This window comes from Symphalangus syndactylus, chromosome 9, assembly GCF_028878055.3.
Source record: "Symphalangus syndactylus isolate Jambi chromosome 9, NHGRI_mSymSyn1-v2.1_pri, whole genome shotgun sequence".
NCBI classification, from domain to species: domain Eukaryota; kingdom Metazoa; phylum Chordata; class Mammalia; order Primates; family Hylobatidae; genus Symphalangus; species Symphalangus syndactylus.
Window position 1 is genome coordinate 86,296,360 of NC_072431.2, and position 22,757 is coordinate 86,319,116.

The following is a 22,757-nucleotide window of genomic DNA, read 5'->3' on the forward strand; positions in this document are numbered from 1 at the left end:
GGAGGAGGCTTGCCTGGGTGGGGACTTAGCCACAGCAGGAGAGTCCGGTGGGGAACATGAAGCTAGGTTGTTCAGGGCCTTCCTGGTTTCACTGGGTGTCAAAGTAGCACGTAATGTTGGCTTTAACTTTAGGCCTTACACCATAGCCCTGCACAAAATGCCACAGCTTGGCAGTGACAGGGAAGGAATTCCAAGCCACACCTCTGTTTCAAAGCTGAGCTGCACCCCAAAAGCTCGAGAATGGTTCTGATCCTTCCTGAAAAGGGCACTGGGAATGGGGCCCCTGCTGAAAGGCCAAGTGGACCCCATGGAGGGAAGATGCTGTGGACCCCACAGTGTGTAGCCTGGAAGTGGCCCTACTGCAGCCGCTGGCCTGGCCTGGGCTCCCAGAATGGCTATGTTCATCCCCATATGGCTGGCAAATAGCGACGAGGCCATCAGCTCCAGCTCCGTCATGCACGTTCATGCAGAGAGGCAGGGTGCTGCCGACGTGGTTGCCAGGGTCCCTGGGAGCCCTGACCTTGAGGCGGCAGGCAGCTGCAGGATGTGCCCACAGGTGCTTCTTGTGGGTGGTGGAGCTGCTGGCGGGTTAATTGCTGGTTGTCGTGTTGCCTTTTAAAAACAAAACATGCACAGAAAGCCACAGCGAGAGCTGCCCTCTCGCATCTTCATCACAGGGCTCAGCCTCCCGGGGCTGCACAGGCCTGACCGGACCACTTGAGACCCCAAGAGGTGCTGGGTGCCCAGGAGGATAAGGGTGTCTGCCTCCACCGCCTACCTCCTTCGACACCACCTCACCTTTTCTGGTAGACTTGTGCTGCCCTCAGAGGATCCTGACCTGGCCCCCAGACCTTGGGCCGGGGTTATTCTTGCCTCAGACCTACCACTGGGCTCCCCAAGTCCTCGCTGCCCACCCCCCCAACTCCCTGCCCCAGATCTCCAGAGGGAAAGCAGGCTTGTCCAGCCCACTATGGCAGCATCTGAAGGGCTCCAAGAAGTCCCACTGGAAAGAAAATGAAGAGGGGGCTGCTCCCGAGGCCCCAAGTGGGGCCTCCTGTGACGGGGTCCAGCTCCACTTCGACCCAGTCTCCTTGCCCCCCTGCCCCCATCTGAAAGCTGGGGTGATGCAGCAACAGCCCTGTTTCATGGTGCCATGAGCAGCTCACAGGCCTGCCCAGAGCCAGTCCTCAGCACACAGAAGTCACTACCCTGAAGGACTCACAGGGTCATTCTCAAGGAGCAGTTTTCCTTTTAGGAGGAATGGCCGGGATCTGCCCATGGCCTCCTTTCAGCCCCTAAACTGGCCTGCACCCTGAGACTGGATGGGCAGTCCCTGCCGCATGGCCCAAGCTGACTCTGGGGTCAGGACTGGTTTTACTTCACATTTACCAGCCAGGGAGGAGAGTCAGAGGAGAGGGGCTGCTGGAAGCCACTCCCTCGTCCCTACCCGGCTGCCCTCTCTGTTCTCAAATAAATCCAAGGTCAGTGCTACCAAAGGACTTGCTGGCAGCCCAGGTTGGCAAGTGCTGGCCCCGAGATGTGAGCTGGCCTCTGCCTGCCCCATGCCTGCCCCACCCCACAGCCAATGCCCGCTTTTCTGTCACCAGAGTCTGTAGGAGCCGGCCAGGACGTGGCCAAACAGATTTAAAGGCCAGACCCCACTGGCCTAGTGTCAAGGCCCAGGATGTCCTATCAGGTTCTGGCCCAGCTGCTCAGTGCCACACAGGGCTGCGCTTGGCTCCCAAGTACTCTGTCACTAGTGTGCGAGCGCAGTCAAGTTTAGCCTTGAAGTGAATTGGGACGCTTGAGTTAAGTGTGTTGGTACCAGGCAGGGTGCAGAATATGCGTGGCTGGTGTTTGATGTGGATGTTGGCAAGCTGTTTAAGAGTCTAGAGGGACAGATGGTGGCTCATGCCTGTAATCCCAGCACTTTGGGGGGCTGAGGTGGGTGGATCAACTGAGGTCAGGAGTTCGAGACCAGCCTGGCCAACATGGTGAAACCCTGTCTCTACTAAAAATACAAAAATTAGCCAGGTGTGATGGCGCATACCTCTAATCCCAGCTACTGGAGAGGCTGACGTGGGAGAATCACTTGAATCCAGGAGGTGGAGGTTGCTATGAACCAAGATCATGCCCCTGCACTCTAGCCTGGGTGACAGAGAGAGACTCCACCAAAAAAAAAGAAAAAAAAAGAAAAGAAAAAGTCTAGGAAGCTCTCTCATGCCTGTGATGGTGCAGGTCGCTGAGACAGGGGTGCAGGTCTCCTGGGGCTGATGGGTCTTGCCAATGTACTGCCAGTGCAGGGAGGGGCTGCTGACCCCCACCAAGGTCCAGAGTATTGGACAGATGTGTGCCCAGCTCTGTGGGGATGGGGGGTGGCTTTGGGGGCCCCTCTCTGCTGTGGCCCTCGAAATCTCTTCTGGACAGGAGCAGCGCTACTTGACAGGGCATCTCCTGAATCCATTTCATGGGAGGAAACTGAGGCCCCCAAGTGGGATTTGGATGCAGCCAGTTTCCTGGCCCAGGCCTTGGTGGCGTGCCACGTTCCATAGCAGGCCCCTGGGCAGGGCCTGAGTTCTGGAGCATGGCACTGACGTCACAGCACCTTCAGCCAGACAGCCTCAGGCTTGGGTCAGAGCCCTGAGTCTGGTGTCCTTGCCACCCTAGTCCAGCGCACAGGTGGACCACCTGTCTTGATGTTGGTCTGTGGATTAGCCTCGAGGAGCAGAGCCCCAGGTAGCCCCAGCCCTGAGGAACCAGAAGCTGGCACAGTACACAGCTTCTGGCCCATCCCTCCCCAGCCACTGCTTCCAGGCCAGGGCAGCTGGAGCAGAGCCCTTCTGCCATGCGCACCATCCCCGTGCCCTCCCCAGCTGGGCTGTGTGGCAGACAAGCAGAAGGGGTTATCCTTGAGGATCTCCTCCCAGGCATGAGGAAATGGGTGGAGAGCGCTGGTGCTGGTGGGGGGCCCCCAGTGATGGGCCCATGGGGGGTCTGGAAACCTCCCTCAGGGTAAGGCAGGGCTGCCTGGAATGGGGGGGTACATTCTTGAGCACCCACCCTGTGCCAGGCCCGTGTGGATTTCCACACACGATTCCATTTTCAGTCCGGCACAGTCCTGGGGCCAGATACTGTTATTACAGCCATCTTCCAGATGAGGCCCAGGGAAGTGCCATCTCTTGTCCCAGGCCACAGGGTGGGCAGGATTCATGGCACCTAGGGAGCCCCACCCCCCAGCCCTCAGACCCTGGTGGCAGTGGTCCCAGGTGGCCCCAGCTGCATCCCCCAGCCAGCACAGAGTTTACCCGGCAGGCCTCCTCCCGGTCTGTGGGTCTGACAATTCCAGAGGCCCTGGGGTGAGAGGGAGGCAGACCTTCCTGACACGGGTGGGCCTTGTGCCTCCCCCTCCTGCCCCCCTGCCGCCCCCGCCCAGTGCCCTGCGGTGTCCTCCTGGAGGTGCCAGCTCTGCTATTTCTCCTGGTGGCTGGCGGGGGGCCCAGTGCCCACCCACGCCCTCCTGTTCCCTTTCTCCCTGGTTCCTCTCACTCACTACCCCCCACCCCTGCTGTGAGTCACCCACCGCCAGGGAGGAGGAGGGGCGGGGAGGGTGGAGGATGGCATAGGGGGCCTGGGTGGGCAGGGAAGCCTCTGCCAGCTCCATCCCGGACCCCTTCTTGGCTCTGGAGAAAGAAAGAGGAAATTATGGGAGCGAACATCAACGATTTACCAAACCATGTAACCTTAACTTGTCCTGTAAGACCCTCCCTTCCCCATGTGGGGCACTGGTCGCACCATGGCCTCTGGGTGCTATCCACTCAGGACACGAGGAGTCCCCAGAGCCATGCACAAGTGCACCTTTGGGATGTTGAAGGCTACCCTGCCCCCACCAGGCCCCCAGCCTTGGCCTTTCAGCCCTGGCAGCTTTGAGCTCCTCTCTGTGCCTCAGTTTCCTCACCTTTGCCCTGTGCCTCACCCTGCAGATGCAGGAGGGTTGGTGTGAATGTCCTGCCCCATCAGCTCCACCTCTCCCATCGCCCTCAGCTGGCTTCTCTTTGTTCTTAGCTCAGGGACCCTACGGCTCCCACGCTGATGAGGGTGGCATGGTAGGAGGGGAGGAGCTCCCGCCACACCAGGAGAGGTTTGCAGTCTCTCCCCCGCCACTCCTGGTCTTTCAGGGCATTTTTGGAATGAAATAGGTTAATGCCTGTAATGTGCACAGAACAGACGGTACCTGGCATGTGGCAGGTGCTCCAGGGTGGGTCACGTGGCTGTGCCCATGTCCCGGTCCTGTCTCTTCCTGCACTTGGCCGTGGGCACCTTGAGGTGGCCCCTGCCCCTGCCACCTTCATGGTGGTGGGTGCCAGCTGCCAACCCGCCAGCACAGTAACAGCTTGGAGGAGCCCCCACTCCCCTACCCCGCCCCTCAGAGCTCCACGCCAAGGCTTCGGGGGTCCTGTGGATCTGGGAATGGCTGTTGGTGGAGGACCTGTGGTCCCTGCTCCTGAGAGGCTGGACATCTAGGCAAGCATAACCCGACCTTGTCTTTCCCCACGAGCACGAGTGGTTTGCTTTGGTCCGGCCTCTGCAGGCAGGTAACCCAGACCAGCCGGGCTCTCAGTGTTTTGGAGAAGGCTGTGGGGTGAGGGAGGAGGGGAGCCTTGTCACCTGGGCCCTTGAGCGCCCTCCTGATACTGGTGTGGCGTTGTCTCCCCTTCCTCTGTGATGTCGGCCTTGCTGCCCCCACAGCCAGCATCTGCAGGCTGTAAATATCAGATTCTACATTGAGCAGAGGCTGCAGGCACCAGGCAGGCACCACCCACCAGCTCAGAGAGCAGCAGGGAATGCAGACCTAGTGGCATATCACAGAGAGCCCCTGCGCTTCGGCGAGAGGCCTTCGCTTTGAGTCCCAGCCCAGCAGTCTGCCCTGCGCAGTCCGGGGTGTCTTCAGCATCCTGGGATGTGTGCGGGAGCTGGTGAGAAGCCTGCCGTAAGATGAGCTCAGCGCAGCTGTGCAGGGCTCAGCTGGGGGTGCTTCTCTTCCCTGTCTTTCAGTGGCCCCCAGCCTGCCTGTGTCCTAGCACTTGGCCCTACCTGTCGTGTGGACCTCAGGGGACACCCAGGTGCAGGTTTGGCAGGATGAATGGCCAGCAGGCCAGGGCTCTGTGCAGAGATTGTAGCCAAATCACCTAGAAAAGCTTCCAGGGCTTGGCATTCCCTGAGGGCTGGAATCTGAGGATGTCGCACTATCATTAGAATTCAAGCAGGCAGGAGGATAATTGCAGGCTCCGGTTTAGCATGATCTTTTTGAGGACAATTGTTTATGGGGTTTTTTGTTGTTGTTGTTTTGGGGGGTTTTTGATAAATGCTTTTATGGGGGTATAAATGAATGCTGTATTTGATCTGTGGGATGTTTCTCTGGTAGGAGAAATAAATAGCAATGCTTTTGCCAGCATCTCTCTTAGCCACCCCCTTGGGGAGCAGGTGTGTAAATGTGTACACACGTGTGCGCATGTGTAGAATTGCATCCACACTGAATGGGCCAGTCACCTTCTGGCTTAAATACAGGCCCACACACATACGCCCTTGCCTCCGTTTAGGGTGCAGATTCGCAAGATGCCCAAGCATTTAGGAGCTGGTTGAACTCATGAGTTCCCTCTCCAAGCTTCACATCAGAGGGGGTGTGAGAACCAAGTCTTTTTCCAGCATGAGTAGGCAAACTCCTACTCATCCTCTAAAACCCCACTGAAGCATCACCTCTTGAGTCTCCACAGGCAGAATCAGGGCCTGAGAGCACTCTGCTCATCATTCTGCTGTAACAAATGGCACAGGCACTGCTGTCATTGGCTTTTTGTGCCCCAGGGACTGTCTGCCCTGGAACCCCAAGACCTTGGCCAGGGGTCTTGGGGTGGGAGAAGAAGAGGGAGGGCAAGAGGGCAGAAGGGTCTCCTCTTGATGGGGTGAGGTCCCCTGGAGGTTGGGAGGGGCTCAGCCTGTGTCCTCACTCCCCAGCCCCTGTCTTCTGTCCCACGGTCTATTTCAGAGGTTGTTCTTAGACTCCTTTAGGAAAACTCAGCATTGCAGGGAACTGCAGTTCCCGGAGCCAGTGCGCGCGGAGAAGTGCCGTGAGCCTGAGCCTGACGTTGGCCGACGGGGAGAGGGGATCCAGCACCTTCTGAGGAGGTGACCACGCACCGGCTGTTGGATGGGGTGGGTTCTTGGGGTTTCTTTGTTGTTGGATTCACAACCTGCAGAGATGTGGTACCTCTTCTGTGACTTCTGTGACACTGCTTGGCCCTGACCAGGAGGACATCACTGTAGTGGCCATAGCCAGGGCTGGCCACTCAGGAGGCCTCATGGGACCTCCTTCAGGAAGGGGTGCCCTGCGGGGGTCCTGGGGGCATTGATGGGGTCCTGGGCAGGTAGGGAGCTGCTGCTGGCAGACTTCCGGCTGTGTTCTCACCACAGGCCTGCTGGCCTCGGGACCTGCTCAGTGGCCACTGCTCTGGTCTCCTGAGTCCAGCAGGTTCCCTGGGGACCAGAGGCCCCCCCGAATGAGGCTGGCAGGCAGGGATGAGCAAGATACGGTTGCTGCACTGTCTGGGGCAGGGAATAGGACAGAGCTGGAGGTTCTCCCAGATTCTGCTGTACCGTTTAGGGCCAGCTTCTGCTGTACTGTTCAGGGCCAGGGCACATTTCTTATGCACTGGATTGGGTTCAATATAACTTACTTAACCTTGTCCATGACAAGGGGTTTACGGTGTTAATGTGGAAGCCAAGAATAATGTCCCTGGTTTTGTGGAAAGAAAATCATAGTATGTCCACAGAGTTAGGAAGCTGGATTCTGGCCTGCCCTGAGATGGGGCTGTCTGAGCCAGGTGGAGAAAGAACGCCTCTTCCTCCTGCCCCCTCCTTCTTGTGGCTTCTCAGTCCCATCCAGAGTCATATTATATCCGCTTAGATTTATTTTTTGCCTGAATTTTTACAATTTAAGGGCAAATGCTACCATAGCAGATTTTATGAAACATCCTCGTCATATTGAATCAGTAGCTTGGTCACTGGAGACAGGATCAAAATATTTTTTAAAAACAATGCTTTGCTAAATTATGGAAGTAACGCAGGATCACTGTCAAAACTGGGGGAAGGGAAGTTAACGAATGAAACAACATTAGCCATAATCCTGCCACCGAGAGTGAAGCACTCTATACGACTTGTGTGTCTGCGTGTTACCAGCTTAGATCTTGTGTCATGGTTTATGGTTTCCAAGTGGCTCTCTGAGCTGTAACCTACTGCAGCTGCTGGGAGGAGGTGGTCGAGGTGCTGTTGTGGGTGTTACAGAAAGAGGACCAGTCAGCAACCTGTATGGCCACCACGAGTGGACACCTGGTGCCAGGACTGGGCAGCCAGGTGCCCTTTGTTTGCCCCACACAAATAATTATCTCCCTAAACACATGCCCAGGAATAGGTATCATCTTTGGGCTGGGGCTCAGCTCTTGGTGATGTTTCAGTAATAAAACACAGGCATATAAATTATCTGTGTCCCAGGAGAATGCGTTCATAATTGCATCTTTCTCCTGATTTGGATTTATGATTTTATTGATTTAACTCTAATCAGGCAATTTTTCAAAAGGAAACTACATGCCCTGGTTCCACCGCCTCTCCCTCCTAGGTCCTCCTTTCCCTCAGCCTGGCTCTGGCCCACACGTCCTGTGGCGATGTGCGGTCCCGGGCTTGGATCCTGTCCTGGGGAAAGATTAGCCATCAACTTTTTTGGGACAAGTTGGAAAAGTGGAACGTGGATTGTAGCTTTGAGACATGAGTGTCATATCTGCATTTGATTTACTGAATCTGGGACCTGCACTGAGATTATAGAAGGGACACCCTGTCCTTGTGAGACGCACCTGAGTGCTGCCTGGTGTTACACACGCATCAGAAAAAAGCGAGTGTGTTATATGGAAGCAGGGGCGGGGCAGGGAGATTGTACAGAAGTGCTGTACATGATTGCTTTGTACTGTTGTTGCAATTTTACTCTAAGTCTGAAAAATGTTCACAATCAGTTTAAGAAAGACATTAGGAAAGAAAACAATAACCCCCTGAACTCACCATCCTGCACCCTGAGACCCCTCCCTCCTCCCACCCCAGAGGGATGGGGGTCAGGAGTGCTGCAAGAGTCAGTCCCCTGCTTTCCACTGGAGCCAGGCCTCGTGCATGGAGCCCTCTCCTCCCCAGGTATGTCCAGTGTTGCTGGGTTTTGAGCTCCATGCAGATAGGAAAACGGAGCCCACACCGTGTGTATTCTATTGTGACTATGTTTGATTTTTCCATTCTGATGCTGACAGACACTTGGGCTGGTTCCAGTTCCGCCATCACAAATCCCTGAGGCTCCTGGCACCTCAGCTCCCACTTCAGTGGGAGGGGAGAGGGGAGGGAGAGGGAGCAGGGACTGGAGTATTCTGGAAGACCGTGCAGTGCTTGCTGAGTTGGGTGTGCAGGTGGGAGAGGGAGCAGGTATGCCCTGGGCTTCCAGCAAAACAGCAGGATGGGGTCTGACTCCCTCCATGCCACCTGGAGGCTCTGCCAGATCCCTCTGAATCCCTCTCGTGGGATGCCAGGCGGCTGGGCTTGAAGCAGATGGCAGCCAGGTGGCCAGGGCAGGGAGACGAATGCCTGTCCTGGGAGGGGGGAGCCAGGGGATGCCGCTCCCAGAGACCTTCCCATCTGTAGGCGTGGCTTTCTCACTCAAGGCATATGCGTGTTTGCAGGCATGTCCTGTACCCCCAGGCTGCCACCGCCACACCTGCTCCAGGGGAACCGGCCAGACATGATTCAGCCAGGCCTCCCTTCCTGCAGGTGGACAAGTTTCTGCCAAGCGCAGGGATCAGAGGTTTTAATGCTTCCCAAGGATGATTGTGAAGTTGCAGCCTCATTCTTTCCCTGCTCCTGGGCGCTACTGGGCATTCCTGGCGAAGGAGGCATCCCCGAGGTCTTGTCTTGTGTATTAATTATGTGCCCCCAGGACCTGCTCACCTTTCACGTGGTGGGACTCAGCATTGGGCAGGTGGAGGGGGCTCCAGACGCTGATGCCCCCTCCCCAGTCACGTCCTGAACTCTGAAATGCACTGGCCTTTCCTTGCAGCTCCCCACGTGCGGCTGTGCCCACCGACTGCCTAGTTTCGACCTTTGTGTAAATAAGAGCACACTGTGGGTCCCCCTTTGCTGCTCGTTCCCTCCACACTATTAGGATGCGGGTGCTACCCGCACGTGGGGGTTGGCGGAGGGCTTTGTTGCATTGCAGTATGGGACCCTGTGTGACTGCAGCACATGGAGTCCTCCCTCTGTCAGTGGAAGTGTGGGGTTTTGGGTTTTGCTATTACAATCTCCATCAGTTTTTAAAAGCCTCCTGCCTCTATTTGAAATGTAAAATTTCTGGCAGATAAGTTGCTCCATCCTTTGGGGGCCAGTGGAGGGGCCACCCAAGGGGCACCAGTCACCTCCACACCTCCGGTGTCCCGGGATCTGGGCCCGGCACCTTGTGGGGTGGGAGGAGAGCAGCCGGGGCAGGAGAGGCCACCTCCTGCTTCACCACCAGTTTACGCGTATCCAGGCGAGGCCTCTCTGAGGCTTTCCCCTCCTCCTCCTGCCAGCCGGGCTCCGGGGCACACCCTCACCCCCTCCCGGCCCCGTTCTGACAGCCCCTCCCCTGCCTCGGAAGAACAAATTTGGCTTCAGCCAAAAGCTCCAAAGAGCATGGAATTAGGACAAATAAATGGAGGATTAAATCAGTGCACCGCTGACTTTGAATCATCCAGGGAAACTTTTAGCCCCGAGTTAGTAGCGCTTACCACCCGAATGGGCCTCTCCACCCACCCCAAACACAAGCCGGCTGGTCCCTGCCCCAGCCTTGCCACCAGTGGCCCAGGGGGTGCCACGAAGGGTGTTCCCTTGGTGGGGGCACGACTACTCACTGTGGGGTCACAACCACTCCTCTCTTCGTCAGAGGCCCTGGCACACCCTCGTGGGCCTCTCCTGACATGGATGATCCGTGGGCCACCAGTTGCTGGCGCAGGAGGTGACGCCTTGTGTTTTCTGTCCCCCAGATCACCAGAAACTGGAGAGAGAGGCTCGGATCTGCCGCCTTCTGAAGCATTCCAACATCGGTGAGCGGCCTGGGGTAGGGAGGGGGGATGGGTCCCCACCCTCTCCCGGACAGCAGCCCATTCCGGTTTCTCTATCAGACTTTCAAAGAGATGCAGAAAGACTTCCTTTTCTTCTCTGTTGAAATATCCCACCAGAAGCCCCTGAGGACGCCCCCTCTTCTGCCCTGACCTTGAGGACTTTGTCGTATGTGACGTGATTCCCAGGGGTGCTCAGAGCCAGGGCAGCCCCAAGGTGGGGCTCTGGGTGCCCAGTTCCACCCGACTGGACAGGTCCTTCACCACCCCACTCTGTCCTTTGGGTCTTGTCTGTGGCACTGGTGCAGAGGAAGGTAAAGGACACATTCCTCACAGAGCCCTCCGCTGAGCGAGTGCCCAGCGTGTGACCCCCATAACTCTGAGCCTCCATAACACTGAGCCGCCATTCTGCTGAGAACACACAGGGGCCTCAACACTCTGTGGCCTCAAAAAAAAGCCACAAGATGGCCCAATTACAAGGAAAAGAAAGACTGACCAAAGACCCCAGCACATGCCGTCCTCGGGCTGAGAGCCCCTGACTGTTTTCTTGCGCTGGCCCAGGGCTTCTGGAACTATGGTCTGGGGTCAAGTGACCCTGGCCCAGAGTCAGCTGCTCCACAGGGGTATCTGGAGCCTGGAGCTCAGGCCTTGCCTTTGTCTGGGAGCAGCCAGGAAACACCCTGGGGATGGCAGCCGCTCTTGGCCTCGGAGGCACCTGGGGAGCTGTCAGGTGGATTTTGGGCCCTTTCCTCTGGATTTTGGGCCCTTTCCTCCAAAGCTCTGATTCACTTAGGCCAGGAGGAGCCCAGGCGTGCCTGTTCCAAAGGAACAGCTGGGGACCGGGAGCCTGTTTAGGAGCCTGGGGCATCCACACACTCACCTCGGCCTGGCTCCGAAGGTCGCCGGACCCTCATCACCTGGTTTAGGGGGCTGGAACCACCTTGCCTCATCTGATGCTTCACCAATGAGTTGGGCAGAGGGGCAGGTGCCCCATTGGACCCAGCAGGACCCCAGCATGGAAAGCGGCAGCCCCAACTCCAGGGCCTGGGGCCAGGCTGCAGCCCCAGGCGGGCCCTCAGGGTCCTGCTGCTGCATCTTAGCCCCTGGCGAGATTTGCCGCTGCCCATCAACCCACGGCATCCAGACTGGACTCTTCATCCTGCTTCCTCTTAGTAACCCAGGACTTTATTTATTTGCCACCTCTGTATGCTGCCCAGTGTTATTTGCTTACTGTTTTTATTTAAATAGATTTTCTGACAATTCACTTTTTTACTTAGCCCTGTCTGTGAATTTGCCGTCTGATGTGCCAGTTAGGTTTTCTTTTAAACCACTAAAATAAGTATATAACTATTTTTAAAAAGTTAAAAATGTTTTTTTTAAAAGTGTCCACATGCACATGGCCCAGACTCCCCACACAGACCCCCAGTGCTCCATCTGGCCTGAGCAACCTGCTTCCTGCTGAGGAGGTGGGATTTCCCCCCCAACTGCCTCCTCGGAGCCCATCTGCCTCTGCACCAGCCCACCAGGCATGCATGGGGAGGTGGGCGCCTGAGGGCAGGGGCAGCCCCCACCATGAGATCAGCCCTGCAGCGCCCCTAGGGAGCAGTGAGGTACCTTCATAGATGACAGGGCCTCCCTTGGAGCTGCCCGTGGGAGTATCCCCTCCATGGCCCCTGGGACCACCTCTGTTTTGAGTATGTGATTTTCATGAAGCATGTCCCAGGTGGGGCAGCTCAGAGGGGCCAGCCTGCTGGGCCCCCAACTGGGCTTATTGGGCAGCCCCCACTGGAAAGGAGTGGGGAGGGGTGAGCTTTTTAACTCCAGAGATTTCACAGGCAAGTCCTAGAAGCGGGATGTTGGTGGGCCTCCAGGATCCGCCATGTCTTAGGGACGCAGAGGCCAGCCTGGGTAGAATGGGAGCCTAGGAGTGAAGAGAGGGTCCAGGGGACCTAGTGAGAGGGCATCCGTGCTCTTGGGACAGAAATCAGCCAGGGAGGGGTGAGAGGGAAAGGGGACATTGGTTTCAGATGAGTGCCTTAGCTGGTGGAGTGCCTGCTTAGCAGAGGCCAGCATCAGCTCACAGACAGCCCTGGTGGGTAAGAGTTGCCCTCCGCCCAGGGCACTGACCCAGGACATGGTCTGGGGAAAACCTTGCTCTTTGAGAATGGGGCTTGGTGGGGGCAGAGAGGAGAAGGCTGGGCTGCTGGGCCTGAGGCAGAGAAGTGGAGCAGGTCTTTCTGCACTGGGCTTGCAAAAGCCCCAGGACTCTTAAGTGGGCCCCAGACCCTGGTGCTGAGTGTTGGTCACCTGGGATTCTTCACACTCAGGTGATGATGGTGACAGTGATGGTCACAGAGCTGTGGTTTACCTAGTGCTCACTGTCTCAGAGCACCACAAAGGTTACATAATTGATCTTCACGGCCACCCCGTGAAGAGGTGCTATTTATCCTATTTCACAGAGGGGCAGATTGAGGCTTAGATGGGCTGAGCAACCTGCCCCAGGTCACACAGCCAGTGCAAGTGGCAGGGGCTGGGCTCGCCCTTTATTTTCTGATTCTGTGGAGGCTTCTGGGGCCTGGCCTGCCCTTGGTGGAGGGCGTTTTGCCTGAGGTTTAGGGGCTAAGGAGGGCCATCGGTATGGGGCTGCTGGAGTCCAGGAATCTGCAAGATGAGGCCTAGGCCCCAGAGACCACATGGAGTTCCCGGATGTAAGGACGCTATCAGGCTGGGCCCCTGGGAGAACCAGAGCCAGAGGAGGGAGGGCACTGGCAGCCAGTTAGAAACTGGGACAGCACCGGAGCATGCGAGGAAGGGGCTGCTTGTGCCTGAGGCCCAGGGGCCTGCGAACCTAGGAGAAGGCGGCTACGCCTTACCCGTTCAGCGTCTGTGGCCCAGTCTCAAGTGGTAGAGGAGAGCCACACCTCAGAGGTTCATCTTCCCAGGACTTGAGGACTGGAGAGAATAAGGCTGGTGCAGTGCAGGCCCTCAAGCCGGACTGCCCGCTGAATCCACAGCCCTAATCTGCCTTTTGTGAGCTGTGTGACTATCAGCTGCTTACCTAACCTCCCTGCGCTTCAGCTTCCTCATCTGTAACTTCTCGGGGTGGTTGGGAAGGTTAAATGAAATAACACACACAAAGTGCTTAGAACAGCCCCAGCGTGTTGGCTGTCGTCGTCCTCGTTGTTCTAGCAATCATCAGGATCGGCATGTGGGAGAGTGTCCAAAATGAGTCATTCCTAGAAAATATTTGCTGCTTAGTACAGGGCACATCTCCAGCTCAAGGAAAAGCAGGCCTTGAGGTTGCTTGCTTTGTGCTGAAATCACTCACTGTTCCCGCGCCTCTTCATCCGCTCGTTCATTCATCACATCCTGACCAGCTCCTGCCCTGCGCCAGGCAGAGTTCCAGGGCCAGGCACACTGCACATAGATTGTCATGGGAAGTTGTGCAAGGAGGAAGGAGGGAATGATGGTGGTCCATCCTGCTGACCATGCCAGCTCTGGAATCGGAGCTCAGGGCCCAAACCTTTGGATGATGTTGCATTGGGCAGGGACCCTGCCCGCCAGCCAGTGCTGGCAGGACACAGCAGAGACACAGAGCCTGAAGGCGGAAGGCAGCCCTGGGAAGACCCAAGGCGAATAATGGTGGTTTTTGTCCCAGCTTCTCCTCATGTGGAGCTTCACGGCAGCTCCTTTCTGCGGTTTGGCGGTGTGAGCTCCTCCTGTTAATCTCCATGGTGTTTGGGAGCAGCTGACGCCCAGGCTGGGACCAAAAGGGCCTGGTCTCTCTCTGGCAGAAGGAGACAGGTGACCAGACTGGCAGCTGAGGGCGAGGCACTGGCAGCTGAAGGCAGTGGCACTGCCCTGAGGCCCTGTGGGTGCTCGCTGGGTGGCCAGCTGGTCCTCAGGGCCCAAAGCACTCTGCTCAGCGCTGCCCTCTGGCCTGCCCACCCAGGCCCTACCCAGCCTGATCCTCTGGGCAACCCTAGGGCTTACATAGCTGGTGGTGTGCCTGGACAGGTATGGAGGCAGGCAGGGGGTGTGTCCTGGGCTACTGCCAGCCCCTCATGGCTTCTCTGTCCCCACAGTGCGTCTCCACGACAGCATCTCCGAGGAGGGCTTCCACTACCTGGTCTTCGATCTGTAAGTTCCAGAGCTGGGGACTCTCGCCGCACTCACTCCCAGCCTTGGCTCAGGGTGGGATCTGCAGCCTCCCCAGCCCCAGGGAATAGTCCCTACCCGTGGGCTGGCCACTCCCTTGAGTGTGCTTCTGCTGCTGGTCCCCTTGCTCCAAGCTGTTCCCGGCCTAGCTTCCCTCGCCTCTCCTCATTTGCTTTGCACCAGGGTTACTGAGGCCCACAGAGGCAGGACTGACACCCTGGACTCCCCTTCTCTTCCACACAGAACAGGGCACACTGGAGGCAGTGGGCGGGTGGACCCCAGAGGAATAGTCAGTCAGCAGCTGCATTCACCTTCCTTTCCTTGGTGCCCTCATCCCAGCTGGACTAGGGCACCACTGGCTGGCGTGAGTGCACATGTGTGTGTTTATGAGTGTGGCTGTGAAATGTGATCATGTGCACATGTATGCATGTGTGTGGGTGTTTGCACGTGGGGGTGCGTGAGCACATGAAATCAGGGTCCATATGGGTGGGGATGTGCATACATGTGCATGTGTATTGTGTGAATGTATGAGTGAGCGTGTGGAGGTGTGTGCATGTGGGTACGCTGGCACAAGTGTATGCATGTGTGTGCATGCATGTGTATGTGTGTGTTTGCATGAATGTGCATGTGTGAGTGTCTCATGAGTATGTGTGCAGTAGCTCAGTGAGAAGGTGTCTGGGGCCGCTGCCGCCTCTCACTTCCTGCCGGATTTAGAAGCAGTGATCTCATCTCCCTCACTTTTGACAATTCCTGCTAAGCAGCGCTATATTTAGCTGTCTGTGAGTCAGTGCTGCTCCAGGACCCTGACCTGGGCAAGGGCCCATCGACCTTAGCCTGCCCCTGTGGCCTCCAGGCAGCCGCACAGCCAGAGAAGCCCAGCCTTGGTGCTATTGCCATGGTTACCCCCAGGCCCTCCCCATGGCTGCTGTGAGCACGCAGGCCAAGCAGAGATAGGACGCGCCTGTGTGGGGGCTGCCCTCTCAGCTCCTCCTTCCTCAAGTGACAGACGTCAGGCCATGGCACATGTAGGCCTGAGGAGGCCTCTGTCCACGTGAGGTTCTCAGCCTAGAGAAGCTGAGACTGTCCCTGCAGGGGCTTGGCCACCTCTCAGGTTCCCCTGCATGTCCCACAAGACACCAAGTCGAATCACCAGCCAGGTGACTGGGGCTGACCCAGGACACAGTTGCCACTGCCTGGCTGAGGCTGTGTCCTGAAATGTCTGTCCAGTGGCCCTGGGGAGCTGGCAGGCTTGCTGCCACACCTGTGTGCCCCACCACACCTCCACCAGCCTCTTTTCCCAGGAAATGGAGAGACTGTGGGGTGGGGGGTGGTCCGGTCCAGGGGCCTTGGTGGCCAACAGATGGCTGCATGTGTTACAGGAGCCGAGGAGGAGAAAGGGTGGTGTGTTCGTGCATGTGTGTGTGCCCATTTGAGAGACTCTCATGTCTCCTGCCTTGCCAAGCACATGCCAGGCAGGTGTCAATGAAGGCCCTGAGGCAGGCTGGGAAGAGGAGATTGGCTGGCGAGTCAGGAAGGACCCTCCATGTCTTCCCCACCCACCTCCATGGCCCCTGTGCCTCATCCAGCCTCCAGGCCAGCAGAGGGCTGGGACAGCAGTTTCTGGAGTTGGCTGGCATCGCTCTCAGGAGGCCCTGAGGCCCCATAGTAGTTTGGGGACTCTGTGGATTCTGGGGGATTGACAGATATCCCCACTCCCCTTGCTTGGGAATGTCACAGGGCTTGAGGACCAGGCCTAGGAATAGAGGGTCTCACACACACCTGCACACCCAGAGGACAGAAGTTCCCATAGGCACCATGGCTGAAGCCTAGAATCAGCCATATGTCCCCCACAGCCTAAGGAAAGGGGGCCATGGAGTCATATGTGTGCCTTCCCAGACTATGTCCCTCCTGGGCCAGCATTGAGTTTCCCAAACTCCCCAACGTGGGTGGAGGAGCAAACTCCCTTCCCTGAAACTGAACCACTAGATGGCCCTGGTCAGGGAGTCCCAGGTGCCCACCAGCCCAAACTGTAGCTTCCTGAGCACACAGAGCACCCCAGAGGGCCTGACATCAGCCCTAGTGAGGCACCCCTTGGAGGGACTCTGGGCTGCAGCCCTGGCTCAAGACCTTAAGGCCTTTTAGCCACTGTTCTGTGCCTGGACTCAGCATCTACAGAGCCTAATCTGTGTTCAATGTGTGCCAAGACCTAGACAGTTATAGCACAACACTGGGGCATGCCAGGCCCTTGCCTGGGCTAGATGTGGGTTTTGATCCTCCTGCCTGCCCAATGCACATGTATACACAAGCACACATATGTACAAACATGCACACTGACGCACATGCACAAACTGCTCTACCAGTACACAAGGGCACACACAGGCACACATGCACACATGCAAAACAATATACATGAACATGAGCGCACGCATGGGCACACATAGGTACAGACAGACACGCAGACACACATGCACATGTGCTCACAAGCCAGTATACATGTACACAAGGGCACACACAGGCATCTACACATGTGAGCACATGCACACACAGCCCCTCACATGGACAGGCCAAGCTCAGGAGCCCGGTCAGATGACCCTGGGAAGGGCCCCGTCAACACTGTTTTGTTTCCTTGTGGTTGGTGTGGTGGTTGATTGGCTGTAGAAATGTGCTGGCCCATGAGGAGTGAGAGGAGAGGCATGCAGAGGAGTGAGCGAGGGTGAGCAGAGCTCCAGGTCGCATGCTAGGTGCTGGTCGGGGACACAGAACAGCAGAGCCAGTCAGGCAACAGAGGCAGAGCCCCTGCCCCCAGCCCCCAGCCTGGACAGAAAAATGGGGAAAGGAAAGGGGACACCCAGTCCTTTAATGCCCTGCTAGGTGCCAGGGACTTGGGTGTCTTCCCAGTGCATTTCACCCTCACATTGCTCGAAGGATTCTGAGGGGATTCAATGGGATCATCAGGGCATGCGTTTAGCTGGAGCAGGGGTGAGCCGACATTCAACACATGCTCACTTTTCTTTTTCTCTGGTGCTGAGAGAGCACCCACATGTGCCAAGGTCACATGTTCAACAGACCCACTCCCTGGGTCTTCCCTGCCGTGGACCAGCCCAGCCCCAAGTGCTGGGCCCAGAAATGAGGAAGACCTAAGCCCTACTTTCCAGAACCAATGGGGAAAACTGCCAGGCATATAGAGAAGCCACAGCGCCTGGGCAGTGCAGTGGAGCAGGCGGGGAGATGGGGAAGAGGGTGCGGAGGCAGAGGAGGGGCTCGGACCCCACAGGCCTGCCCCACACATAGGGTCACAGGAAGTGGTGTGGGAGCAGAGACTCTAACCTTCTCAGGGGTGAGGGCTTCTAGGGGAGTCTACCAGCAGACTCAAGCAGGCTAAGTGTGTGAGGGGCTTGGCCAGACCTGCAGAGGGCTCCGTCCTACTCCCCTGTCATGCATCCAGCCCCTCCACCTTTTTGTTCCATGCCCACATTACCTGGCTCCCAGAGGCCCTTCAGATTGTGGCTTCTGCTCACAGGGTCTATCCTGACCATAGGGTCCAATGACTACTCACTGGGTAGAGACACAGGACAGGAGAGTGGGCAGAGACCTCCCTTCTGCCTGTCATCTCTGTTCCTCTCCTAGAGATGGGACTTGAACACCTCAAGACCCCAGGCCACCAAGGAGGCCAGATTTAGGCACCGTGTCTTTGGGCTCTGATCCTGTGTGAGGGCCACCACTCTGGCCCTAAGTGGGGGTGGGAGAGTATTGAGGAGGGGAGACCAGATCTTCTCAGACTTGGAATTTGAGTCACAAGGCCTGGGTGTAACAATGGAGATCCTGAGACAAAGCTCCTGTGCTGCCCACTCTGGACAAATCACCAAATCTTTGAAATTTGTTTTCTCATCCATAAAAATGGAGTATAATAGTGGCCAAAGTCATAGAGTGGTTGTGAGGACTGAAATGTTAAATGTCATTATAGATAAGTAAGCACTAGTAAGCTGTCAGTCCCAAGTGATGATGGTAATGTGGTGGAGGTGGTGGTGCTGGTGATGGTGGTGGTGGTGATGATAATGGTAATGGTGTGATGGTGATGATGGTGATGATGGTGGTGATGGTGATGATGATGGTAGTGGTGTTGGTGATGGTCATGGTGGTGGTGGTAGTGATGGTGATGGTGGTGGTGGTGATGGTGGTGGTGGTGATGGTGGTGGTGGTGGTGATAGTGGTTGGTGATGGTAGTTGGTGGTGGTGGTGATGGTGGTGATGATGCTGGTGATAGTGGTAGCAATGGTGATGTTGGTTGGTGGTGATGGTGGTAGTGATAGTGATGGTGGTTGGTGATAATGGTGGTTGGTGGTGGTGATGATGGTTGTGATGATGCTGGTGATGGTGACATTAGTGATGATGGGAGTGATGGTGATGATAGTGGTGATGGTGGTGGTAGTAGTAATGGAGGTGACAGTGTAGTGTGACAGGGGTCTCCAGAATCTGTGACCCCTTCATGCTTCTCCCATAGGGTCACTGGTGGGGAGCTCTTTGAAGACATTGTGGCGAGAGAGTACTACAGCGAGGCTGATGCCAGGTGGGTGCAGAGCCCTCACGCTGTCCTGTCCCTCTTCCTTTATACCCTCGCCATCCCTCCTTCACCCACTCCTGCTGCTCTTTCTAACCCACGTCTGGTCCTGAGCATCTCTGCTCACCCACACCCCAGACTGACAGGCATGAAGCCAAAGGAAGCTTATAACTTCAGCACAGAGCCAAGAGGCCACCTCCCCTCCACGCCCAATGCCCTGTTCAGAGGGCTTGGCCCTGGGTCTATGGGCCTCCAAGTGTGAGGATGGAATGGAGGAACTTGGGCTCCATCCAGGTGGGGCTTCCTGTGGACCCTCAGGCAGCCCTTCCCACAAGGCCAGCCCTCCCTGGGGGGATGAAGAGGGACAGATGGTCTCAGAGATGGCTGTTTGTGGCCCGGCTGCTGGAGACCAGATTGAGGGATGGCAGATGTCAGCTGGGGAGGTGACAGGGCCCCGTCCCTGGAAGCATAGGCCACTGGTAGCCTGCTGTGGCCCAGGCCAGATGCCATCCTGACACCTGACAAGGATGTCTCTCGTAACAGTACATCTCACCTCAGGGACAGCTGACAGCGTTACTCCCTGCCCACTGGGCTCTGCCCACGCTGCTCTGCCACAGAGATGTGTATTTAAAAAAAAAAAAAAAAAAAAAAAAAAAAAAACCTGAGGCCAGGCATGGTATCTCACACCTGTAATCCTAACATTTTGGGAGGCCAAGACAGGAGGATTGCTTGAGGCTAGGAGTTTGAGACTAGCCTGGGCAATATAATGAGACCCCCTCTCTACCAAAAACTTAAAAAAAATTAGCCAGGCATGGTGGCACACATGCACATAAGCTACTTGGGAAGCTGAGGTGGGAGGATGGTTTGAGCCCAGGAGTTCAAAGTTGCAGTGAGCCGAGATTATGCCACTGCACTCCAGCCTGGGTGACAGAGCAAGACCCTGTCTCCAAAAAATAAATACATAAATAAGGCTAACGGAGGACCTCGCTAGGTGGTGAAATTGTGGATGATTTTAAATTTGTATCTTTGTCTATTTAAAAACTCTTTTTAGGCCGTGCGTGGTGGCTCACACCTGTAATTCCAACACTTTGGGAGGCCGAGGTGGGCGGATCACCTGAGGTCGGGAGTTCCAGGCCAACCTGACCAACATGGAGAAACCCCGTCTCTACTAAAAATACAAAATTAGCCGGGTGTGGTGGCGCATGCCTGTAATCCCAGCTACTCGGGAGGCTGAGGCAGGAGAATCGCTTGAACCCAGGAGGCGGAGGTTGCGGTGAGCTGAGATTGCACCATTGCACTCCAGCCTGGGTGGGCAACAAGAGCAAAACTCTGTCTCAAAAAAAAAAAAAAAAAAAAACTTTTTAAAATGAGTGTGTATTACATTTCTGATCCAGGAAAATGAATTTTTTTCAAGTAGCAGAAGTGGTTTGATGTGACTTGCCTCTGCACCAGTAGGAAACTGCCCATTGTGACATGGCCCGCATTCCTGATGGGCAGTGTGAGCAGCTCTGGTGCCACCGGGCCTCCCCTAGAGCCGGGCAGGGAGAGGGACAGAGCTGGCGAGTCTCTTGGCCCCAGACTTCTGTGGGGTTTGGGACACTGGCTTCTTTTCTAAGGATCCTTGAGGAGGGACTTTGTAGTTTGCAGAACAGCCTGCAGAGGCCTGTGCACTTGGAGCGGAGAAAGACGAGGTTTTCCTTTATCCTATACTTAGAAGAAAAGTAGAAAGTGGAACGGAACCCTGTCCCCCTGCTCTGAGCTTCTGGGGTAAGATATGTCACAGAGTGTGCTGCTGCCTGCCTGCTGGCCAGGTGGACTTAAGGGTCCCTGGTGGCCCATCCAGACACCTGCCAGGGCAGGTGGGATCCTGGGGTGGGTGGAGTGCCCTGAGGGGTGGACAGATGCTGGCCAAGGGTGGGGGCATGTGGCCTCCTAGAGCCTCCCATCAGCAGATTGGACCCCACAGCTAGGGCTCAGGAGTGCCTTAGACCACAGCCCCACCCTCCCCCACCCCCACCCCCACCCCCTGCCTGTGCCCCATCACAGGCCTCTCACTCCCACCCTCCTCCTCACCTGCCGCCTCCAGCCCTTTCCCCTGTCCCCCTGTGCCCCACCCTCTCCTGTGCTCCCTCTGCCTCCTTATTGATGTACTGCAGCCCCCAGAGCCCCCTCTGCTCCTGTGGATCCCTCTTGGCCCCTGTGTGGTTTAGGAGTCTTTGTGTTCATCAGGTTTGGGGAAGGAGACACAACCTGTTATCCCCCACTCTGGGGATCAGCTTGAGAGTCAGCCTGCCCAGAATGCTGCACCCCTTGCCGCCCCAGGTGGAGGCTGGAATGGGGCAGCTCCAGCCATGGGGGTGAAGGGGTCACGTGTGGCTTCCTCATCACACCAGGCCAGTTCCCTCCACAGCGCCAGCCCCTCTGCCCAGTCCACAGGCGCAGCCTTGCCTTCTTGCTTAGCATCTCCCCACTCAGTCTGAATCTCTGATGGACACACAGCACCCCCCACACACCCACAGCCCCTCCCCGTGGCGGGCCCTCGGGTGCCTGGCCTGGCAGCAGGAGTCCCACCTGCTTGAACCCCAGATTTTCTGCTGTGGGCCGGGGGACCGCAGAGCTGGCCTGGCGAGGTCTGGAGCAGCCTCAGGGTAGGCTCAGGAAGGGAGAAGTGAGGGATTTCTAGCGTCCTCAGGAAATGCTCAGGCTGTTCAGGTCCCAGGAACCTTTGCCAGAGCAAACTGTAGTGTTCCCTGCTCTGACCCAGGTCTCCCCACCTCCTCTCACAGGACTCCCGATGCGGAGAGCACCCCTGGTGTATGGGGTCCCTTGGAACCAGCCAGAAGAGATGTTCTCTTAGAAACTCCACTGCCTCCATTGAGGGTTTGGAGCTCAAATGGAGGGCATTCCATAGCCAGACTGTGGGGAGCGAGGGGGCACACGGCCTGCGTCCTGTAGAGAGTGCCAGGATCGGGGCAGTGATTTTGGAGGCTGAGTGGGAGAGGGGACATGGAGAGGGAAGGAGCTTCCTGGAGAGCCCCTCCTGGGTTGGCCCTGCTGGCGCGACAGCCTCAGCATAGGGCCCCTCCTCGGGCTTCAGCAGCCTTGGGCTCCTTTCTTTCTGGGTGAGCCTCGCGCCCTGCCTGGGGCCATGGCGGCTTTGCTCTCTGTGCGTGAGCTTCAGCCTTCAAGCAGTGGAGCTCGGTGGAGAGTCTGACAGAAGCCCCTGTGGGCCCCTACCCCACAAGCATCGCCACAAACTCGGGGCAGGACTGTAGCAAAGGAGGGAGCTTGACTTACCCCCAGGGCGGAGCCCCATGTCTGAACAGTCAAGGGTGTGCTGTGACAGAGGTAAAGAGGGACAGGCGCGGGACAGGATGGGCCGAGGCCTCCTGGCCAGACCCAGGCAGGGAGGTGCTTTCCGAACCACACAGACGCAGCCAGGGCCAAGTGTACTAATGCCCTGCCTGGTACCTGCCAAGGGCCAAGAGCTGCTGCCGTGGAGCAGCTGATGGATTTCTGGATGAGCCCCATCTAAGGAACAAGAAGAAACATGCCAGTCATTGCTTTTCTGAACTCATTTCTAATGAACAAAGCTGGAAATTCCTCTTAGGAGGAAGCAGGGTCTTATTTTGGAGTTTATGGGGAAACTGAAGGGTGCCCATGTCTTCTTCAAACAGGGAAAGCAAAGTTCAAAACATTTAGAACCCATTTTTTTAAAAAAAAAACTTAAAAAGCAATGTGGTGGCCAGGCACGGTGGCTCATGCCTGTAATCCCAGCACTCTGGGAGGCCAAGGTGGACAGATCACAAGGTCAGGAGATCGAGAACATCTTGGCCAACATGGTGAAACCCCGTCTCTATTAAAAATATAAA

The 22,757-nt window shown here is 56.7% G+C and overlaps 1 protein-coding gene across 14 annotated transcripts in view; it reads left to right on the top strand.

The window, feature by feature from the left end:
• CAMK2B (calcium/calmodulin dependent protein kinase II beta) overlaps positions 1-22,757 on the top strand; it is a 108,475-nt gene that overhangs the window by 51,736 nt on the left and 33,982 nt on the right. For all 14 annotated transcript variants that reach the window (XM_063608956.1, XM_055293256.2, XM_063608957.1 and 11 more), the window contains exons 3-5: positions 10,095-10,154; positions 14,255-14,309; positions 18,829-18,894. In XM_063608956.1, coding sequence (XP_063465026.1) covers positions 10,095-10,154; positions 14,255-14,309; positions 18,829-18,894 — 181 coding nt within the window. The remainder of the gene's footprint in view (positions 1-10,094; positions 10,155-14,254; positions 14,310-18,828; positions 18,895-22,757) is intronic.